General features: G+C 43.8%; 2 protein-coding genes across 2 annotated transcripts; one reads left to right on the top strand and one right to left on the bottom strand.

Annotated features, from left to right (window-relative positions):
- Positions 1 to 86: 86 nt before the first annotated feature.
- Positions 87 to 12677, top strand: ruvbl1 (RuvB-like AAA ATPase 1). Its single transcript, XM_020483491.2, has 11 exons — positions 87 to 414; positions 621 to 707; positions 871 to 1003; positions 3289 to 3440; positions 3522 to 3611; positions 4432 to 4581; positions 4738 to 4801; positions 5014 to 5212; positions 5385 to 5487; positions 5615 to 5706; positions 12221 to 12677. Exons 1-11 carry the CDS (start codon positions 274 to 276, stop codon positions 12378 to 12380), a joined length of 1371 nt encoding a protein of 456 aa, XP_020339080.1. The 5' UTR covers positions 87 to 273; the 3' UTR covers positions 12381 to 12677.
- Positions 12678 to 13281: 604 nt separating this feature from the next.
- On the bottom strand, positions 13282 to 15185 carry mustn1a (musculoskeletal, embryonic nuclear protein 1a). The gene is made up of 3 exons (XM_020482219.2): positions 14863 to 15185; positions 14563 to 14692; positions 13282 to 13502 (listed from the first exon to the last, which is right to left on the bottom strand). Exons 1-3 carry the CDS (start codon positions 14869 to 14871, stop codon positions 13405 to 13407), a joined length of 237 nt encoding a protein of 78 aa, XP_020337808.1. The 5' UTR covers positions 14872 to 15185; the 3' UTR covers positions 13282 to 13404.
- Positions 15186 to 17422: the final 2237 nt, after the last annotated feature.

The following is a 17422-nucleotide window of genomic DNA, read 5'->3' as shown; positions in this document are numbered from 1 at the left end:
ACAGTGCTTCTATCCAATCGCTTTATAACAAAAGAGCATAATTGTCCAATAGTGTACCTCTTGGAGCTAAAAAATGAACATTCCTGTTATTTCCTTCAACTTCCTTGGTAACCCACATGGAAACAGTTCTTATCATACCTCACTGAAACAGATCGCATCTGTTTGTTTTGTTTTACCGCGCCAATTCTAAATGTGAATAAATAACGATCAGGAAGGGAGTATTTTTGTTTGCATTTGTTACTTTATTATAAGACGTTCATAAAATACACAGCCATGAAGATCGAGGAAGTCAAAAGCACCACGAAAACCCAGCGCATCGCGTCTCACAGTCATGTGAAAGGACTCGGGCTAGACGATGCCGGGAACGCAAAGCAAAATGCGTCAGGTCTTGTTGGACAGGAGACCGCAAGAGAGGTATTAGCAAACGAGATGCCAAGCTAACTAGTTAACGTTATATCAAAAGTAGGTTACGTGTAGTTATTTAGCTAGCCACTGTATTTCAGAAATCAGGTTTGTATTGCATTTTTCTTAGATGTATTATTTATTTTTCTATTCCTCTTTTTCAATTAAACCTATACATCTTTTTATGGATGTTCTTTACCTTTGTTTTATGTTAACAGGCTTGTGGTATCATTGTGGAACTGATCCGCTCAAAGAAGATGTCGGGAAGGGCAGTTTTACTTGCTGGACCTCCCGGTACAGGAAAGGTAGAAAACATGTTACTGCAGTACTTCAATGATGCCCCAAAGTCGTAATTGTGAAATGTCTGATATGCTTACTGTGTCTTCTGGCCTCCACAGTAATAGAAAGAATACAACTTGAGAGACTTTGACCAACCCTACTTTGCACCATCTCATTCCCCCCCTGCAGACCGCCTTGGCTTTGGCTATGGCACAGGAGCTCGGCAACAAGGTGCCCTTCTGCCCCATGGTGGGCAGTGAGGTCTACTCTTCTGAGATCAAGAAAACAGAGGTGCTAATGGAGAACTTCAGGAGGGCCATAGGTGAGGGGTCACACACAAACACAGGGCCACTGGGAATGGATCACACACGCTAGTGCTGAGCGAGTTGTGCTTTTTGAGGTAGTTTCAGTTCGATTATGTAAAAAATTATCCCAGTTTTTGATTTCAGTTTCACATTTTTTGGGGGACTTTAAAGCTGCAGTATGTAACTTTTAGGGCAACCTGACTAAATTCACATAGAAATGTGAGTTATAGTCCTATCTTTCTCATTGAAAGCAAGTCTAATAAGCGGTAGAAATGTTCAATATGCGCTATTTTAGTTGTTCTTCAAAGTAACTAAGGCATACTTTATGACTGCTGAATACCAACTATCAATCACTTAGGTCATGTATTTTACCTCAAAGCAACTGCTCTCTATCCCTCTCGATTATGCATCCTTCTCTCTTTTACGTAGCAGGTGTAAGACCGGACAAGTAGACGTGCAATGGATTATAGTGATTGTAGTTCATTACCACGTTTTAATGTGTGAAACTATACCGAACAAAATATAAACTCAACATATAACAATTTCAAGATTTTACCCAGTTACAGTTCATATAAGAAAGAGAATTGGAATAAATTAATTAGGCCCTAATCTATGGATTTCACATGACTGGGCAGGCCCACCCACTGGGGAACCAGGCCCAGCCAATCAGAATGATTTTTCCCCCCACAAAGGGCTTTATTACAAACAGAAATACTCTTCAGTTTCATCAGCTGTCTGGATGAAATCTCGCAGGTGAAGAAGCCGGATGTGGAGGTCCTGGGCTGGCGTGGTTACACGTAGTCCGGTTCGACATACTGCCAAATTCTCTAAAACGGCGTTGGAGGTGGTGTATGATAGAGAAATAAATATTAAATTCTCTGGCAACAGCTCTGGTGGACATTCCTGCACTCTCCCTCAACTTGAGACGTCTGTGGCATTGTGTTGTGTGACAAAACTGCACATTTTAGTGTGGCTTCTTTATTGGCCCCAACACAAGGTGCACCTGGAGACTTTTATCTCCCTCACCAACTTCAAACATCAGCTATCTGAGCAGCTAACCGATCGCTGCAGCTGTACATAGTCTATTGGTAAATAGCCCACCCTTTTCACCTACCTCATCCCCGTACTGTTTTTATTTATTTACTTTTCTGCTCTTCTGCACACCAATATCTCTACCTGTACATGACCATCTGATCTTTTATCACTCCAGTGTTAATCTGCAAAATTGTAATTATTTGCCTACCTCCTCATGCCTTTTGCACACATTGTATATAGACCCCCCCTTCGTTTTCTACTGTGTTATTGACTTGTTAATTGTTTACTCCATGTGTAACTCTTTGTTGTATGATCACACTGCTATGCTTTATCTTGGCCAGGTCGCAGTTGCAAATGAGAACTTGTTCTCAACTAGCCTACCTGGTTAAATAAAGGTGAAATAAAAAAAATAAAAAAAAAATGACCAGGCTGTTTATTCAGCTTGGATAAATGCTTACTAACAGGGATGTAACAAATTTGTGCACAAAATTTGAGAAAAATAAGCTTTTCATGCATATGGAACATTTCTGGTATCTTTAATTTCAGCTCATGACACATGGGACCAACACTTTACATATTGCTTATATTTTTGTTCAGTATATGTAGAATATTGGCCTGTTGGAAATTATAACTCCCTACTACATTGCACAGTTTGGTCTTGATCAGATTTATCTCAATTGGAGACCAGATAAAGCTGCACCCTCCATTCCCCTGCTGCACCACCATCAGAATAGACTCCAGAGCCAGGTGTTCTCCTCCTGCTGGACAGAAGCAGGACTCGGGGAGGGTATCAGTGTGGCTGACTCTGGGGAGGATGGCCTTGGAGAGGGATTAGGGGAAGGGGTTTGTTGGAGTGTTGACATTACCTGTCACAGAGAAGGAAATGGAGCGTGGGTTGAGAGCGGAGTGGTGATCAGCACCCTCACCCCACAGAACACACAAGTTTAACGATGGAGGAAAATGGCAGGATACATTCTGAGCCTGTCGACACCCCCCTGATAAGAGCACTCTGACAGATGGTCTCTCCCTCAGAAGTGTGCCCCCCCCTGCCACTCACACACTGGGAGGCTGTATGCAGGAGGAACAAGGGCTACAGTGTGATCACATTACAAAGAGAGAGGACCATGCACTGTACACACAGTCTCACAATCTCCATCAAATGATCCACCAGGTAGACCAAAGGATGTTGCATTTTTTATTGATTCAAGAGGGTAAGGCTTTACAGAGTCTTCATTCATTGTGTGTGACCCTGTCCTCCCTCCTCCAGGGTTGCGTATTAAGGAGACCAAGGAGGTGTATGAGGGGGAGGTCACAGAGCTGACCCCCTGTGAGACAGAGAACCCCATGGGTGGTTATGGGAAGACCATCAGCCATGTCATCATCGGACTGAAGACCGGCAAGGGCACCAAGCAGCTCAAGGTCAGGCACGAGTCAGAGGCTAGACCAGTCCATGTAGAAGTTGCCCATGTGTCTCACTGTCTGTCTCTGTTGTTTTTGTAGCTGGACCCCAGTATTTATGAGAGCCTGCAGAAGGAGCGTGTGGAAGCGGGAGACGTCATCTACATTGAAGCAAACAGTGGCGCCGTCAAGGTATCAGTACACTTCCACTTATTACAGTACACTTCTATACAAACACTCGCTTTGGAAAGGCTCCCATACACAAATTACACATTTGCAATGGCTCAAATGTTTAAGTCCAGAGTAATTGTAAACGGAGTAAGTAGATAAACTAACAAACAAGTACACAAACTAAGAATACCCCCCCAAATGTAACAACACTAAAAGAACAGTGCGCTATCCTCCTGGGCCAGTCCTCCATGCCGGCTCTGTTTCATCTCTACTGTAGGCATTCTCCAGCTCTTCATCGCCCCTGGGTTTTATTCTCCCTATCTCTCCATCTCTCCTCCGCTTCCTCTGTTCTGGTGGACAGCCTCATGGCATAGTTTGATGCTTGTGTTGACGGCTTCTTTAATCGGTGCAGGTGGGCCGAGGGTGTAGGTGGGACGGGGGGGACAGGTGGCTGGGGGCCTTACATTTGTTGCTGTTGACAGGCCCCAGAGGACCCTCCCTGACTCTTTCACCCCCCCCCCCCCCCCTCTTTCATGCCTTCCTTGAGATGGCATGGAGTCCAATCATACACCTGCTCTCACTCCTCCCATCCCTTCTTTTTGTTCCCCTATGATGTGATTGGCCTAGTTTCAGCCACCTGACCACCTTTGATGGGATTGGCCTAGTTTCAGCCACCTGACCACCTCTGAATGGGATTGGCCTAGTTTCAGTCACCTGACCACCTCTGAATGGGATTGGCCTAGTTTCAGCCACCTGACCACCTCTGAATGGGATTGGGTTAATATTTGATGCCTGTGTTCTGTGTTGAACCATTCCTTCCATGTGTGTGGGGTGTGCACAGAGACAAGGTCGGTGTGACACATTTGCCACAGAGTTTGACCTGGAAGCTGAGGAGTATGTGCCGCTGCCTAAGGGGGACGTCCACAAGAAGAAAGAGATTATCCAAGACGTCACGCTACATGACCTGGATATTGCCAATGCTAGACCACAGGTACACACACAGTCTCCCCTAGACCCTGATTCAAGTGAATATGAGACTGCACTGCAGATATACACTTAGAAAATAACTGTTGATTGAAAAAGAATTATGCACAAACAAAGACACACTTGATCTTTGGTTGTTAAAGTGAGGTTCCTGTCCTCTCAGGGAGGTCAAGATATCCTGTCTATGATGGGACAGCTGATGAAGCCCAAGAAGACTGAGATCACAGGTAAGACCTGAAGCACGTAACCTAACTTTTTTAAACTCACAACCCTAGTTGTATCCTTGTAGTAATAGCAGCTTGTACTTTCAAACCCCCCCCCCCCCCTCCCAATAAGCATCATTCAAAAGAACCCCACCCTTTCTGCTCTGTCCTTGCCTTTTGATTGGCTCCCTTGCTTGATCCCTGGCTCTTCATTGACTCTTCATGCTGTACATTAGACAAGCTGCGAGCTGAGATCAACAAGGTGGTAAACCGCTACATTGACCAGGGTGTGGCTGAGCTGGTCCCTGGGGTGCTGTTTGTGGACGAGGTGCACATGCTGGACATCGAATGTTTCACCTACCTGCACCGAGCTCTGGAGAGCACCATCGCACCCATCGTAGTATTCGCCTCCAACAGGGGCAACTGCCTCATCAGGTGGGTGGGTAGGTGGGTGCTAATGTGCATGAATGTGAGTTACTCTGACAGTTTGTTTTGGAACTTCTAAAGTTGCACACTCTAATTATGCTCCCAAACATGTTAGGGTTATAGCAACCTATTACCCTGTTTACTAACCTTTCTGTTGTGTGGTTGGTTGGTTGGTTATCAGGGGGACAGAGGACATCAGCTCTCCTCATGGCATTCCCCTGGACCTGCTGGACAGAGTCTTGATCATCCGCACCATGCTCTACACACCGCAGGAGATGAAGCAGGTGTGTGTGTTATCATGTCTGAGATGGCATTCCTACATATGAAGTGTGTGAGTGATGGTATGTTAATATATGAAGTATGTGGTCACTGTAGCGTGATGCTGACAGCGTGTGTGTGTGTTCTCTGTAGATCATTAAGATTCGTGCTCAGACTGAGGGGATCAACATCAGTGAGGAGGCCCTCAGTCACCTGGGAGAGATCGGAACCAAGACCACACTCCGGTAACACTCACCAGTCGGTTACTCTGTGCATGTGTGCTCACTCCACTGTCTCTAGTGCAGGGGTCTCCAACAGCTAGGAGTAGCTCGCAGCCCAGCTAGGAGTAGCTCGCAGCCCAGCTAGGAGTAGCTCGCAGCCCAGCTAGGAGTAGCTCGCAGCCCAGCTAGGAGTAGCTCGCAGCCCAGCTAGGAGTAGCTCGCAGCCCAGCTAGGAGTAGCTCGCAGCCCAGCTAGGAGTAGCTCGCAGCCCAGCTAGGAGTAGCTCGCAGCCCAGCTAGGAGTAGCTCGCAGCCCAGCTAGGAGTAGCTCGCCGCCCAGCTAGGAGTAGCTCGCCGCCCAGCTAGGAGTAGCTCGCAGCCCAGCTAGGAGTAGCTCGCAGCCCAGCTAGGAGTAGCTCGCAGCCCAGCTAGGAGTAGCTCGCAGCCCAGCTAGGAGTAGCTCGCAGCCCAGCTAGGAGTAGCTCGCAGCCCAGCTAGGAGTAGCTCGCAGCCCAGCTAGGAGTAGCTCGCAGCCCAGCTAGGAGTAGCTCGCAGCCCAGCTAGGAGTAGCTCGCAGCCCAGCTAGGAGTAGCTCGCAGCCCAGCTAGGAGTAGCTCGCAGCCCAGCTAGGAGTAGCTCGCAGCCCAGCTAGGAGTAGCTCGCAGCCCAGCTAGGAGTAGCTCGCAGCCCAGCTAGGAGTAGCTCGCAGCCCAGCTAGGAGTAGCTCGCAGCCCAGCTAGGAGTAGCTCGCAGCCCAGCTAGGAGTAGCTCGCAGCCCAGCTAGGAGTAGCTCGCAGCCCAGCTAGGAGTAGCTCGCAGCCCAGCTAGGAGTAGCTCGCAGCCCAGCTAGGAGTAGCTCGCAGCCCAGCTAGGAGTAGCTCGCAGCCCAGCTAGGAGTAGCTCGCAGCCCAGCTAGGAGTAGCTCGCAGCCCAGCTAGGAGTAGCTCGCAGCCCAGCTAGGAGTAGCTCGCAGCCCAGCTAGGAGTAGCTCGCAGCCCAGCTAGGAGTAGCTCGCAGCCCAGCTAGGAGTAGCTCGCAGCCCAGCTAGGAGTAGCTCGCCTAATAATTCACTTTCAGAAATGTTTAAAGAAATAGTCGTATGTGTGATCATTTCAGTACCCTTTTGATTGGGACAGCGCCACCGCACGGATTTGCGACTAGCGTGGTGTACATCTTTCATATACTCGTTCGTTATAACGGTGCGACAGAATGGGTAGGCGTTCCAGGCTTTTTCATGGGTGGATTGAGCCTGCTGCCTAGCTCCATTACCCCCAGCCTGATATACAGTGCCTTGCGAAAGTATTCGGCCCCCTTGAACTTTGCGACCTTTTGCCACATTTCAGGCTTCAAACATAAAGATATAAAACTGTATTTTTTTTGTGAAGAATCAACAACAAGTGGGACACAATCATGAAGTAGAATGACATTTATTGGATATTTCAAACCTTTTTAACAAATCAAAAACTGAAAAATTGGGCGTGCAAAATTATTCAGCCCCTTTACTTTCAGTGCAGCAAACTCTCTCCAGAAGTTCAGTGAGGATCTCTGAATGATCCAATGTTGACCTAAATGACTAATGATGATAAATACAATCCACCTGTGTGTAATCAAGTCTCTGTATAAATGCACCTGTACTGTGATAGTCTCAGAGGTCCGTTAAAGCGCAGAGAGCATCATGAAGAACAAGGAACACACCAGGCAGGTCCGAGATACTGTTGTGAAGAAGTTTAAAGCCGGATTTGGATACAAAAAGATTTCCCAAGCTTTAAACATCCCAAGGAGCACTGTGCAAGCGATAATATTGAAATGGAAGGAGTATCAGACCACTGCAAATCTACCAAGACCTGGCCGTCCCTCTAAACCTTCAGCTCATACAAGGAGAAGACTGATCAGAGATGCAGCCAAGAGGCCCATGATCACTCTGGATGAACTGCAGAGATCTACAGCTGAGGTGGGAGACTCTGTCCATAGGACAACAATCAGTCGTATATTGCACAAATCTGGCCTTTATGGAAGAGTGGCAAGAAAGCCATTTCTTAAAGATAATCATAAAAAGTGTCGTTTAAAGTTTGCCACACGCCACCTGGGAGACACACCAAACATGTGGAAGAAGGTGCTCTGGTCAGATGAAACCAAAATAGAATTTTTTGGCAACAATGCAAAACGTTATGTTTGGCGTAAAAGCAACACCGCTCATCACCCTGAACACACCCTATCCCCACTGTCAAACATGGTGGTGGCAGCATCATGGTTTGGGCCTGCTTTTCTTCAGCAGGGACAGGGAAGATGGTTAAAATTGATGGGAAGATGGATGGAGCCAAATACAGGACCATTCTGGAAGAAAACCTGATGGAGTCTGCAAAAGACCTGAGACTGGGACGGAGATTTGTCTTCCAACAAGACAATGATCCAAAACATAAAGCAAAATCTACAATGGAATGGATCAAAAATAAACATATCCAGGTGTTAGAATGGCCAAGTCAAAGTCCAGACCTGAATCCAATCGAGAATCTGGAAAGAACTGAAAACTGCTGTTCACAAATGCTCTCCATCCAACCTCACTGAGCTCGAGCTGTTTTGCAAGGAGGAATGGGAAAAAATGTCAGTCTCTCGATGTGCAAAACTGATAGAGACATACCCCAAGCGACTTACAGATGTAATCGCAGCAAAAGGTGGCGCTACAAAGTATTAACTTAAGGGGGCTGAATAATTTTGCACGCCCAATTTCAGTTTTTGATTTGTTAAAAAAGTTTGAAATATCCAATAAATGTCGTTCCACTTCATGATTGTGTCACACTTGTTGTTGATTCTTCACAAAAAAATACAGTTTTATATCTTTGTTTGAAGCCTGAAATGTGGCAAAAGGTCGCAAAGTTTAAGGGGGCCGAATACTTTCGCAAGGCACTGTACCTCAACCAGGCGGGTTCATTGAATCAGTTTGGATATTTGGTAACAATTAGGCTGGGAAAATGTTAGCTATGTTGAGTCCTAATGATTATCTTTATTATATATAGTTTGCTCACATATTAGCTGATCAAAACATTTTGCTAGCATGTTATGTAGCTTAAAAGAAAATTCCATCCCAAAACTTGCCCAGCCAGAGATCAATTAACCAAATGTACAGATGGAGATGAATTGAAACAAAATCACATTGATTGATAATCAGACATGTCACAGGCAGTTGGTCGGGAGAAGGATGGGCTACTACACGAGTTAAGAGCAAAATCCACTTGTTAAAGGAAACCTCCACCCCAAAAACATATTTTGATGTTTCATTAGTCTATTGTTGGCATAGTCACAAACTGTTTTGCTTGTCAGCAATCAAGTTTTCAGAATAGGTAACTCTCAAAATACAGAAATCATCCCTGTATGGAGATGATTATTTTTAAAGTTACATACAGTATCTTGAAAACAAAATGTAAAATAATGGAATTAAGAAATATAGAAATGTTAGAACGAGCAATGTCAGAGTCCGGCGTATAAATATGTGATGGAATGTGTACTATATATTCTATCCATCCTGTTTATATCTGAAGAATACATAGAATAGTATATGTACAGCAATAGTTGAATAGGATGGACTTGACTAGAATACAGTATTCGGCATTCAGAAAGTTTTCAGACCCCTTGACTTTTTTCCATATTTTGTTACGTTACAGCCTTATTCTAAAATGTATAAAATTATTTTTTTCCGCATCAGTCTACACACAATACCCCATAATTACAAAGCAAAATCAGATTTTAGACATGTTTGCAAATATATAACATTTTTAAAACGGATACCCTATTTACATAAGTATTCAGACCGTTTGCTATGAAACTCGAAATTGAGCTCAGGGGTGCATCCTGTTTCCATTGATCATTCTTGAGATGTTTTTACAACTTGGAGTTCACCTGTGGTAAATTTAATTGATTGGACATTATTTGGAAAGGCACACACCTGTCAGTAAAAGGCACATGACCACCCGCTTGGAGTTTACCAAAAGGCACCTAAAGACTCTGACCATGAGAAACCAGATTCTCTGGTCTGATGAAACTAAGGCTGAACTCTTTGGCCAGTATGCCAATGGTCACATCTGGAGGAAACCTGGCACCATCCCTACGGTGAAGCATGGTGGTGGCAGCATCATGCTGTGGGGATGTTTTTCAGCTGCAGGGACTGGGAGACTAGTCAAGATCGATGGAAAGATGAATGGAGCCAAGTACAGAGAGATCCTTGAGCACTCAGGACCTCAGACTGGGGCAAAGGTTCGCCTTCCAACACGACAACGACCCTAAGCAGACAGCCAAAACAATGCAGGAGTGGCTTTGTGACAAGTATCTGAATGTCCTTGAGTGGCCCAGCCAGAGCTCGGATATGAACCCGATCTAACATCTCTAGAGAGACCTGAAAATAGCTGTGCAGCGACGCTCCCCATCCAACCTGACAGAGCTTGAGAGGATCTGCAGAGAAAAATGGGAGAAACTCCCCAAATACAGGTGTGCCAAGCTTGTAGCGTCATACTCAAGGCTGTAATCGCAGCCGAAGGTGCTTCAACAAAGTACTGAGTAAAGGGTTTGAATACTTATGTAAATGTTATATCTGTTTATTTTTTACTACAAACCTGTTTTTGCTTAGTCATTGTGGGGTATTGTGTGTAGATTGAGGGGGGGGAAGCGATTTAATACATTTTAGAATAAGGTTGTAACGAAAATACATTTGGAATAAGTCAAGGGGTCTGAATACTTTCTGAATGCACTGTACATATGAAATGGCTAAAACAGTATGTAAACTTTAGACGTGGAACACTGGTCACTTTAATATGTACATAGGACAGCAGCCTCTAAAGTGCAGGGTTGAGTAACCGGGTGTTAGCCGGCTAGTGGTGACTATTTAACAGTATGACGGCCTTGAGATGGAAGCTGTTTTCCAGTCTTTGTGTCAGCTTTGATGCACCTGTCCTGACCTCGCCTTCTGCCTGATAGCGGGGTGAACAAGCCGTGGCTCGGGTGGTTGATGTCCTTGATGATCTTTTTGGCCTTCCTGTGAGAACGCGTCCTGTTTTCTGTTTAAATGTAACTTAGCCTACTTCAATATAATCATTCATTCATGCCATTACACAGCATCCGTTAAATGCAATCAAGCATTTTACTATTATGTATAAGACCAGCACAGGTGGTCGGCCTCTACCGCAAACTGTCCAGTATGAGACACCTCAAGCTCCTGGCTTCTATCAAATCAAATCCAAATTGACATTATCCCTAGTTAGTCACAATTGGCTTATAAAAACATAACACTGTCTGTCGATTAATTTCCAGCAATATTGCCCTTGTATGTGTGTCACAGGAGGTTGGTGGCACGTTCATTTGGGAGGACGGGCTCATTGTAATGGCTGGAGCGGAATAGTTGGAATGGTATCAAACACATGGTTTCTATGTTTTTGATGCCATTCCATTTGCTCTGTTCCAGACATTATTATGAGACGCCCTCCACAGCTCCCACCGATGTGTGTGCGTTTCTGTCATTCACTCCGTGTAGCCAGTTAGCTACTTCTGGTTAGACAGAAATACTTTCCCCAAAACCTTCTCATTTAAATGTTAAGTGCAAGGTAGGCTTTCCTGGCAGAATTACACTGAGTTTACCAAACATTAGGAATACCTTCCTATTATTGAGTTGCACCCCCCTTTTGCCCTCAGAACAGCCTCAATTCGTCAGGGCATGGACTCTACAAGGTGTCCAAAGCGTTCCACAGGGATGCTTCCCGCAGTTGTGAAGTTGGCTGGATATCCTTTGGGTGGTGGACCATTCTTGATACACACGGGAAACTGTTGTGTGAAAAACCCAGCAGAGTTGCAGTTCTTGACACAAACCGGTGCGCCTGGCACCTACTACCATAACTTGTTCAAAGGCACTTACATTTTTTGTCTGGCTCATTCACCCTCTGAATGGCACACATACACAATCCATGTCTCAATGCTTAAAATTTTTTCTTTAACCTGTCTCCTCCCCAAGTCAATAAGGGATCATAGCATTCACTTGGATTCACCTGGTCAGTCTGTCATGTTTTGTATACTCGGTGTATATCATGATTATTTGTATCAATTGGGTGGGCTTTTGTTTTGCAAGCTGTGTCATGGCATATGTAACAGCAAACACATCCCTAGACCAGCAAAATCCTCTTGCAAAATGCACAATTAAAGGGGTATTAATACTCTAATCTGAATTTGTTCATTTTTTTTCAGCATGCAAAAATTGTATTCTCATGTGATTTAAGCATTGAGATGAACTCCAAACATCCAATTTCTTGTTTCTCTATGAATAGTTGTGATTTTGAGTGAAAATCCCCCCAAAAATCCCCAAACCAGGAAAAATAACAGAGAAAATGGAATTGGGAAAATACAATGAGTGCCTATTTGAATGCTAGGGGAAAAAATTAAGTAGCTCTTGACATATTTCATCATTCTAAAGTAGCTCTCATGCTAGAAAAGGTTGGAGAGACCCATACTCTGTGTGTGTGCGTGTGCGTATTGACTCACCCACCCCTCTCCTCCTCTGTCAGGTATGCGGCTCAGCTGCTGACCCCAGCCAGTCTGTTAGGCAGAGTCCAGGGGAAGGAGGGAGTAGAGAGGGAGCAGGTGGAGGAGATCAACGAACTCTTCTACGATGCCAAGTCCTCTGCTAAGATCCTCCAGGACCAGCATCACAAGTACATGAAATAAAGAACTATCGTCCACTTCCTCCACCCTTCTCTACCTCCCTTCATCCTCACTTTCTACCACAAGGCATCAAATGTCTGTAAACCCTGACAGTCTCTCTTTCTCTCCTCATTCTCCTTCATGTAAAGTTCATCCTGCTTTCTTGTTTCTCTCATTCCAGCCTTCCCCTCATCCTTTTGTTCCGAGCCCCCATCAAGCTGCCCCATCTGTGCATCATCCACTGTAGTTTGTTACGTTTAGATAAATACATTGTTATAAAGGTTCTATGCGTGTTAATAAAATTAGATTTTTTCAATAAAACTGAAAACTTGATATTTGTCATTTTTGCTTTCAGACGTATCAGATACACTAGCTAGAGTTAACTGATACAGTACAGGACTGGGAATGGCAAAGAGATGCTCCTTAGCATAATGAGAACATCCACTTCTCAATGAACACCGAAAGTGTATAGCTGAACAGCACCAATATGTATTTTGGGGATTTTTTATTTATTTTTTACCCCTTTTTAGTGATATCCAATTGGTAGTTAGCCTTGTCCCATCACTGCAACTCCCATACGGACTCGGCGAAGGTCGAGAGCCATGCGTCCTCTGAAACTGAAGTCAGCGTGTGTGCGCCCGGCCGCCACAAGAACTCAAGAGCGCGATGGGACAAGGACATCCTAGCCAGCCAAACCCTCCCCTAACCCGGACAACGCTGGGCCAATTGTGTGTCGCCTCATGGGTCTCCCGGTCGCGACAGCCCGGGATCGAACCCAGATCTGTAGTGACGCCTCTAGCACTGCTGCGCCACTCGGGCGCCACCCAACTCATATATTCACACACAACCAATACAGCCTACTCAACTGACATCCAGTTAATGCCCACTTAAACTCCTTTCTTAACAATCAAGACTCCTGACAGAATGAGGGTTCAAGCTTTTTATTAAAAAGTTAAGAAGTACTTGACCATAAGGCCCATTCAGTCACACAAGTGTGGTTTTAAATATAGGCCAGGCTGGAGTATAAGAAGTGGCTTTACTGCCTCTGCTACTTCTTGATTTGTCGAGCCTGGGGCTTGTTGATGGCGGTCTCTCTCCCTGAACGCACTCCACTGAACACAGAAGGGGCGACTTTACCCGCACGCTCTGTGAACACAACACAGATCCATCCATCACTCTGAAGTCAGGCCGCTACAGTCGAAGAGCTATGTCATACAGTAGATATGTATAAACATCCATAGTCCATGCAGCAGGGAGATGGGCAGTGTGTTTGACAGTCTTGAACATCCTCAACTGCGCTGTATATGGAGTGGAAACTTCATCACAGTAAGGAACGCCCTTCTCTAATCACTAACTCCCTATCTTGTTCAATAACACTCTGGCTTTGTTTAGAAAGGCAGCCCAATTCTGATCTTTTCTCTCTCACTAATTGGTCTTTTGACAGATCTGATGTGAAAAGATGTGATTGGTCAAAAGAACAGTTAGTGGAAAAAATATCAGAATTGGGCTGCCTGTTTAAACACAGCCCAGGTTCTCTACATGTATACTTGTACGTAAACCTATTTCCAATCTTAAAGGAGCAATCAGCAGTTGCTACCTCCATTCTTAGACTTAATATGTACCCATTGATTATTGAAGAATATAACTTAGAAATGTCTGAAGCTTAATTCAACGGTCATATCCCATAATAAACCATAAGTTGTTTTATTAAAATGTTTGTAAACAAATAAATGCAAACAAACACTATATAGCCTCAACAGGATTCAATCTATAATTTCGATATGTATTAGCCAGTCCTTGCATCCATAGCTCTGTATATGAATTGAGATTTGTTACATTTCAGCCCCATCCCTCAACCTTCTACAGAAACGGGTGGGGAGTATATTTTGTTATAGTGTCAACTGTTGATTGCCGCTTTAAATCCGCCAAAAAAACGACAAACAGATTTCAGAGGTTTTTAAATATATACTCCTGCCCCGTAGACTTACCCCAAACCAGGGTTTCCCGAACTCCATCCTCAGGATTCCAAAGGGGGCACATTTTGGTTTTTGCCCTAGCACTACACAACTGATGAAAATAATCAGATAATCTTCATTCTTTGATCATTTTAATCAGTTGTGTTAGGGCAATAAAACCAAAATTGCACCGAGTTTGGGAAACGTTGCCCTAACCCCATTGTCATGCCAATAAAAGTGGCACTGCTCACCGCACTCATCCATCACTTCTATGGTCTTGCCCTTCAGCTTTCCTTTGGAGCTCAGCTTATCCTTCGCTCCGATCAGATCCTCCTCGCTCACCTCAGGACGCTTCAGCTGTCCATCCTCCCCCTCTTCAGGCTGGAGAAGAAGAGAGGGAAGAATTGGAATGCCGAAGAAAGACAGCTGAAGAAAAGTTCCCATGTAGAGTTCTCCAGTAGGTTTACTAAGCAGGAACTTTCTAGGCAAGTTTCAGTGAGATCATGTCATAACTCTACATGTCCCTCCCTAGTCCAGCACTGTAGTCTTACCTGAGACATGGTGACTGACTGTGAAGTAGTGGATGATCCTCCTGGATAAAGACTGTTGTGGTCAGAATGACTGCGGAGCTCTCTTTCTCCCTCTCTGCAGTGCAGGCCAACACACACACTGTAACTCTCCAGTGAGCTGTAACTCTGTCTGCAGGCCCAGTAGATGACTCAGTGGGTCAGTGGACTCCTCCCTTCTTTCTTCTCTCTCACGTTCTCTGGGTCTGTTTGTTCTCAGGGTGGTGTATCATTAGGGAGTGAATGACGTGATCTGCTCTACAGTTGGAACGATCTTGCCTTCTTTTAAAGCAACTCCTCAAGGACGAATAAAAGATCACAAATCAAAGTCTACAACTCAACTCCTCCTCCACTATGACAACATTCTGTCATGGCCCTCCTCTTCTCCTGTCACTAGGCCAAAATTGAAATGAGATCAAGACTTCTTTCAATCCTCAACAATAACAACCTAAGGAACCAATCTAACCCTTACACTCATCAATGGATAGAAGAGACCCTACAGTCAAACAGAGCAACACTTTACCATGCATATGTCCATATCACAATCATTCAATGGACAAACAAATAACATGGGCAGAGAAACAACTTACATGGCAACAGAGGTATGTCTCATTCCCTCCCCTTGCTTCCTCTGTTCTGTCATTAATCTTTTCCTCTTCAGAAAAATGTGTGTGGGGGGGGGGGGGGGGGGCTGACAGAAGTCCCATATAAAACCTAGTAGGATCTTTAATTAACATTGTGAATCATGAAGAGAGCAGCTGGAGCTACAGAAGGCTGTTTCCACCTTACATCTCCCTCTAGACATTTGAAAGCCAATACAATATACTCATGCTATCATTCTCAGGGCTGCTAGGCAATGGTTTTCAAAGGTGGACCCTAGCTTTACTAAATATGAATGAGATCATTCAGTGAAGATTGGGATTAAACAAATTAAACAAATGACACAATACAGGAAATATAAGAAAATCAGTTTATAATTTTATGAGTTTCAAAAGCAAAAACTTTTAATAATGATCATTCTGTAAACATATTCGCATTAGAAACATCCACAAACCAATAATAACCATTTACATTTTTGATTGTTTCATGAGAAATCCCTTTAGTTTACATCAACGGCCAACACTTATATTCAACATGAGCAACAGGTTATGTAAAATCAAGTGTAATGGATATAGTGTATAGTGAACGAGAATGACAGCCCTGAATGAAAAACCAAGCTGATGTGGAATGTGAAAACGGATACATAAATAACAGGGAATGTCTCAAACATGGCACAACATTTTGTTTTTCAACAAAACCAACCTGAACCATATGCAGAACTAACAAAAATTTAATTTTACATAGAACCTTACCTGTTCAGTTTTGCCTTCAGTACAGTTAATTTTTAGATATAGCATTAGTGTATCATATTATCCTCAAAAACATGACATAAATCAAAACAATAAAGACATGTTTTAGCCTACTCAAAGCCATCTACAGAAAGCTTCTCGAGCATAGTTTATATTTAATCTTTAGAAATACCTGTAAAAACATAAGTTCATACTTTGATCAAGCTGCAATATACAAGAGGTAAAATGACAGACAGGTCCTCAACAATCTATAAAAATATTTGTATGAACCGAGATGTCAATAATTGTTAGGACCATCTTATAATGCTGTCGTACACCCCATGGCCACAGAACGAGTGACTTACTATACTACACACAACTTGTGACAATCATCATAGTCATCATAAAGACAAAAGGTTAAGAACAGCCTAACCCCTTGAGAATCTAATAGGATGCATTTAAAATGCAATGAATCACAATCCAATGGCCGATTTCACAGAGATTAAGACTAATCCTGGACTAAGAACAACTTTCAATGGAGAATTGTTAGGACCATCTTAAAGATCTTAGGACCATCTTATAATGCTGTCGTACACCCCATGGCCACAGAACGAGTGACTTACTATACTACACACAACTTGTGACAATCATCATAGTCATCATAAAGACAAAAGGTTAAGAACAGCCTAACCCCTTGAGAATCTAATAGGATGCATTTAAAATGCAATGAATCACAATCCAATGGCCGATTTCACAGAGATTAAGACTAATCCTGGACTAAGAACAACTTTCAATGGAGAATCTTCTTTGAACATGCTTTTTAGACTAGGCTTAATCTGTGTTGGAAACCAGACCCAAACGTCTGAGCTGCTATTTATATTCAAGAAGAAGTCAGTCAAATTGATAACATAGCCCTGTAGACCAATGTAAAAACCTAGCTGTGATAGTGCAAATGTGTCTCCCCACATCAGGTGCTGTTTGTTATTCACATTATTCATATTTTTACTGTTTCACAATGAGGGGTGAACTAGTACCTAAACAGGAATCCAGATGTATTTTGTTGACATACTTTACCTTGGGTGTTCATTATACCCTGAATAGCTCAGTCATGGATGGATGAAAAATAATTCCATCATGACTCCATACAATTATCTTGTGCTTTTCAATTCCCCTCCACTATGTATCTGATCGTACACAAACAAATGGTAAACAAACAC

Source organism: Oncorhynchus kisutch, linkage group LG5, assembly GCF_002021735.2.
Source record: "Oncorhynchus kisutch isolate 150728-3 linkage group LG5, Okis_V2, whole genome shotgun sequence".
Classification (NCBI taxonomy): Eukaryota; Metazoa; Chordata; class Actinopteri; order Salmoniformes; family Salmonidae; genus Oncorhynchus; species Oncorhynchus kisutch.
The sequence above is the reverse complement of the archived record's forward strand: the minus strand, read 5'-3'. Positions and strand labels throughout refer to the sequence as shown.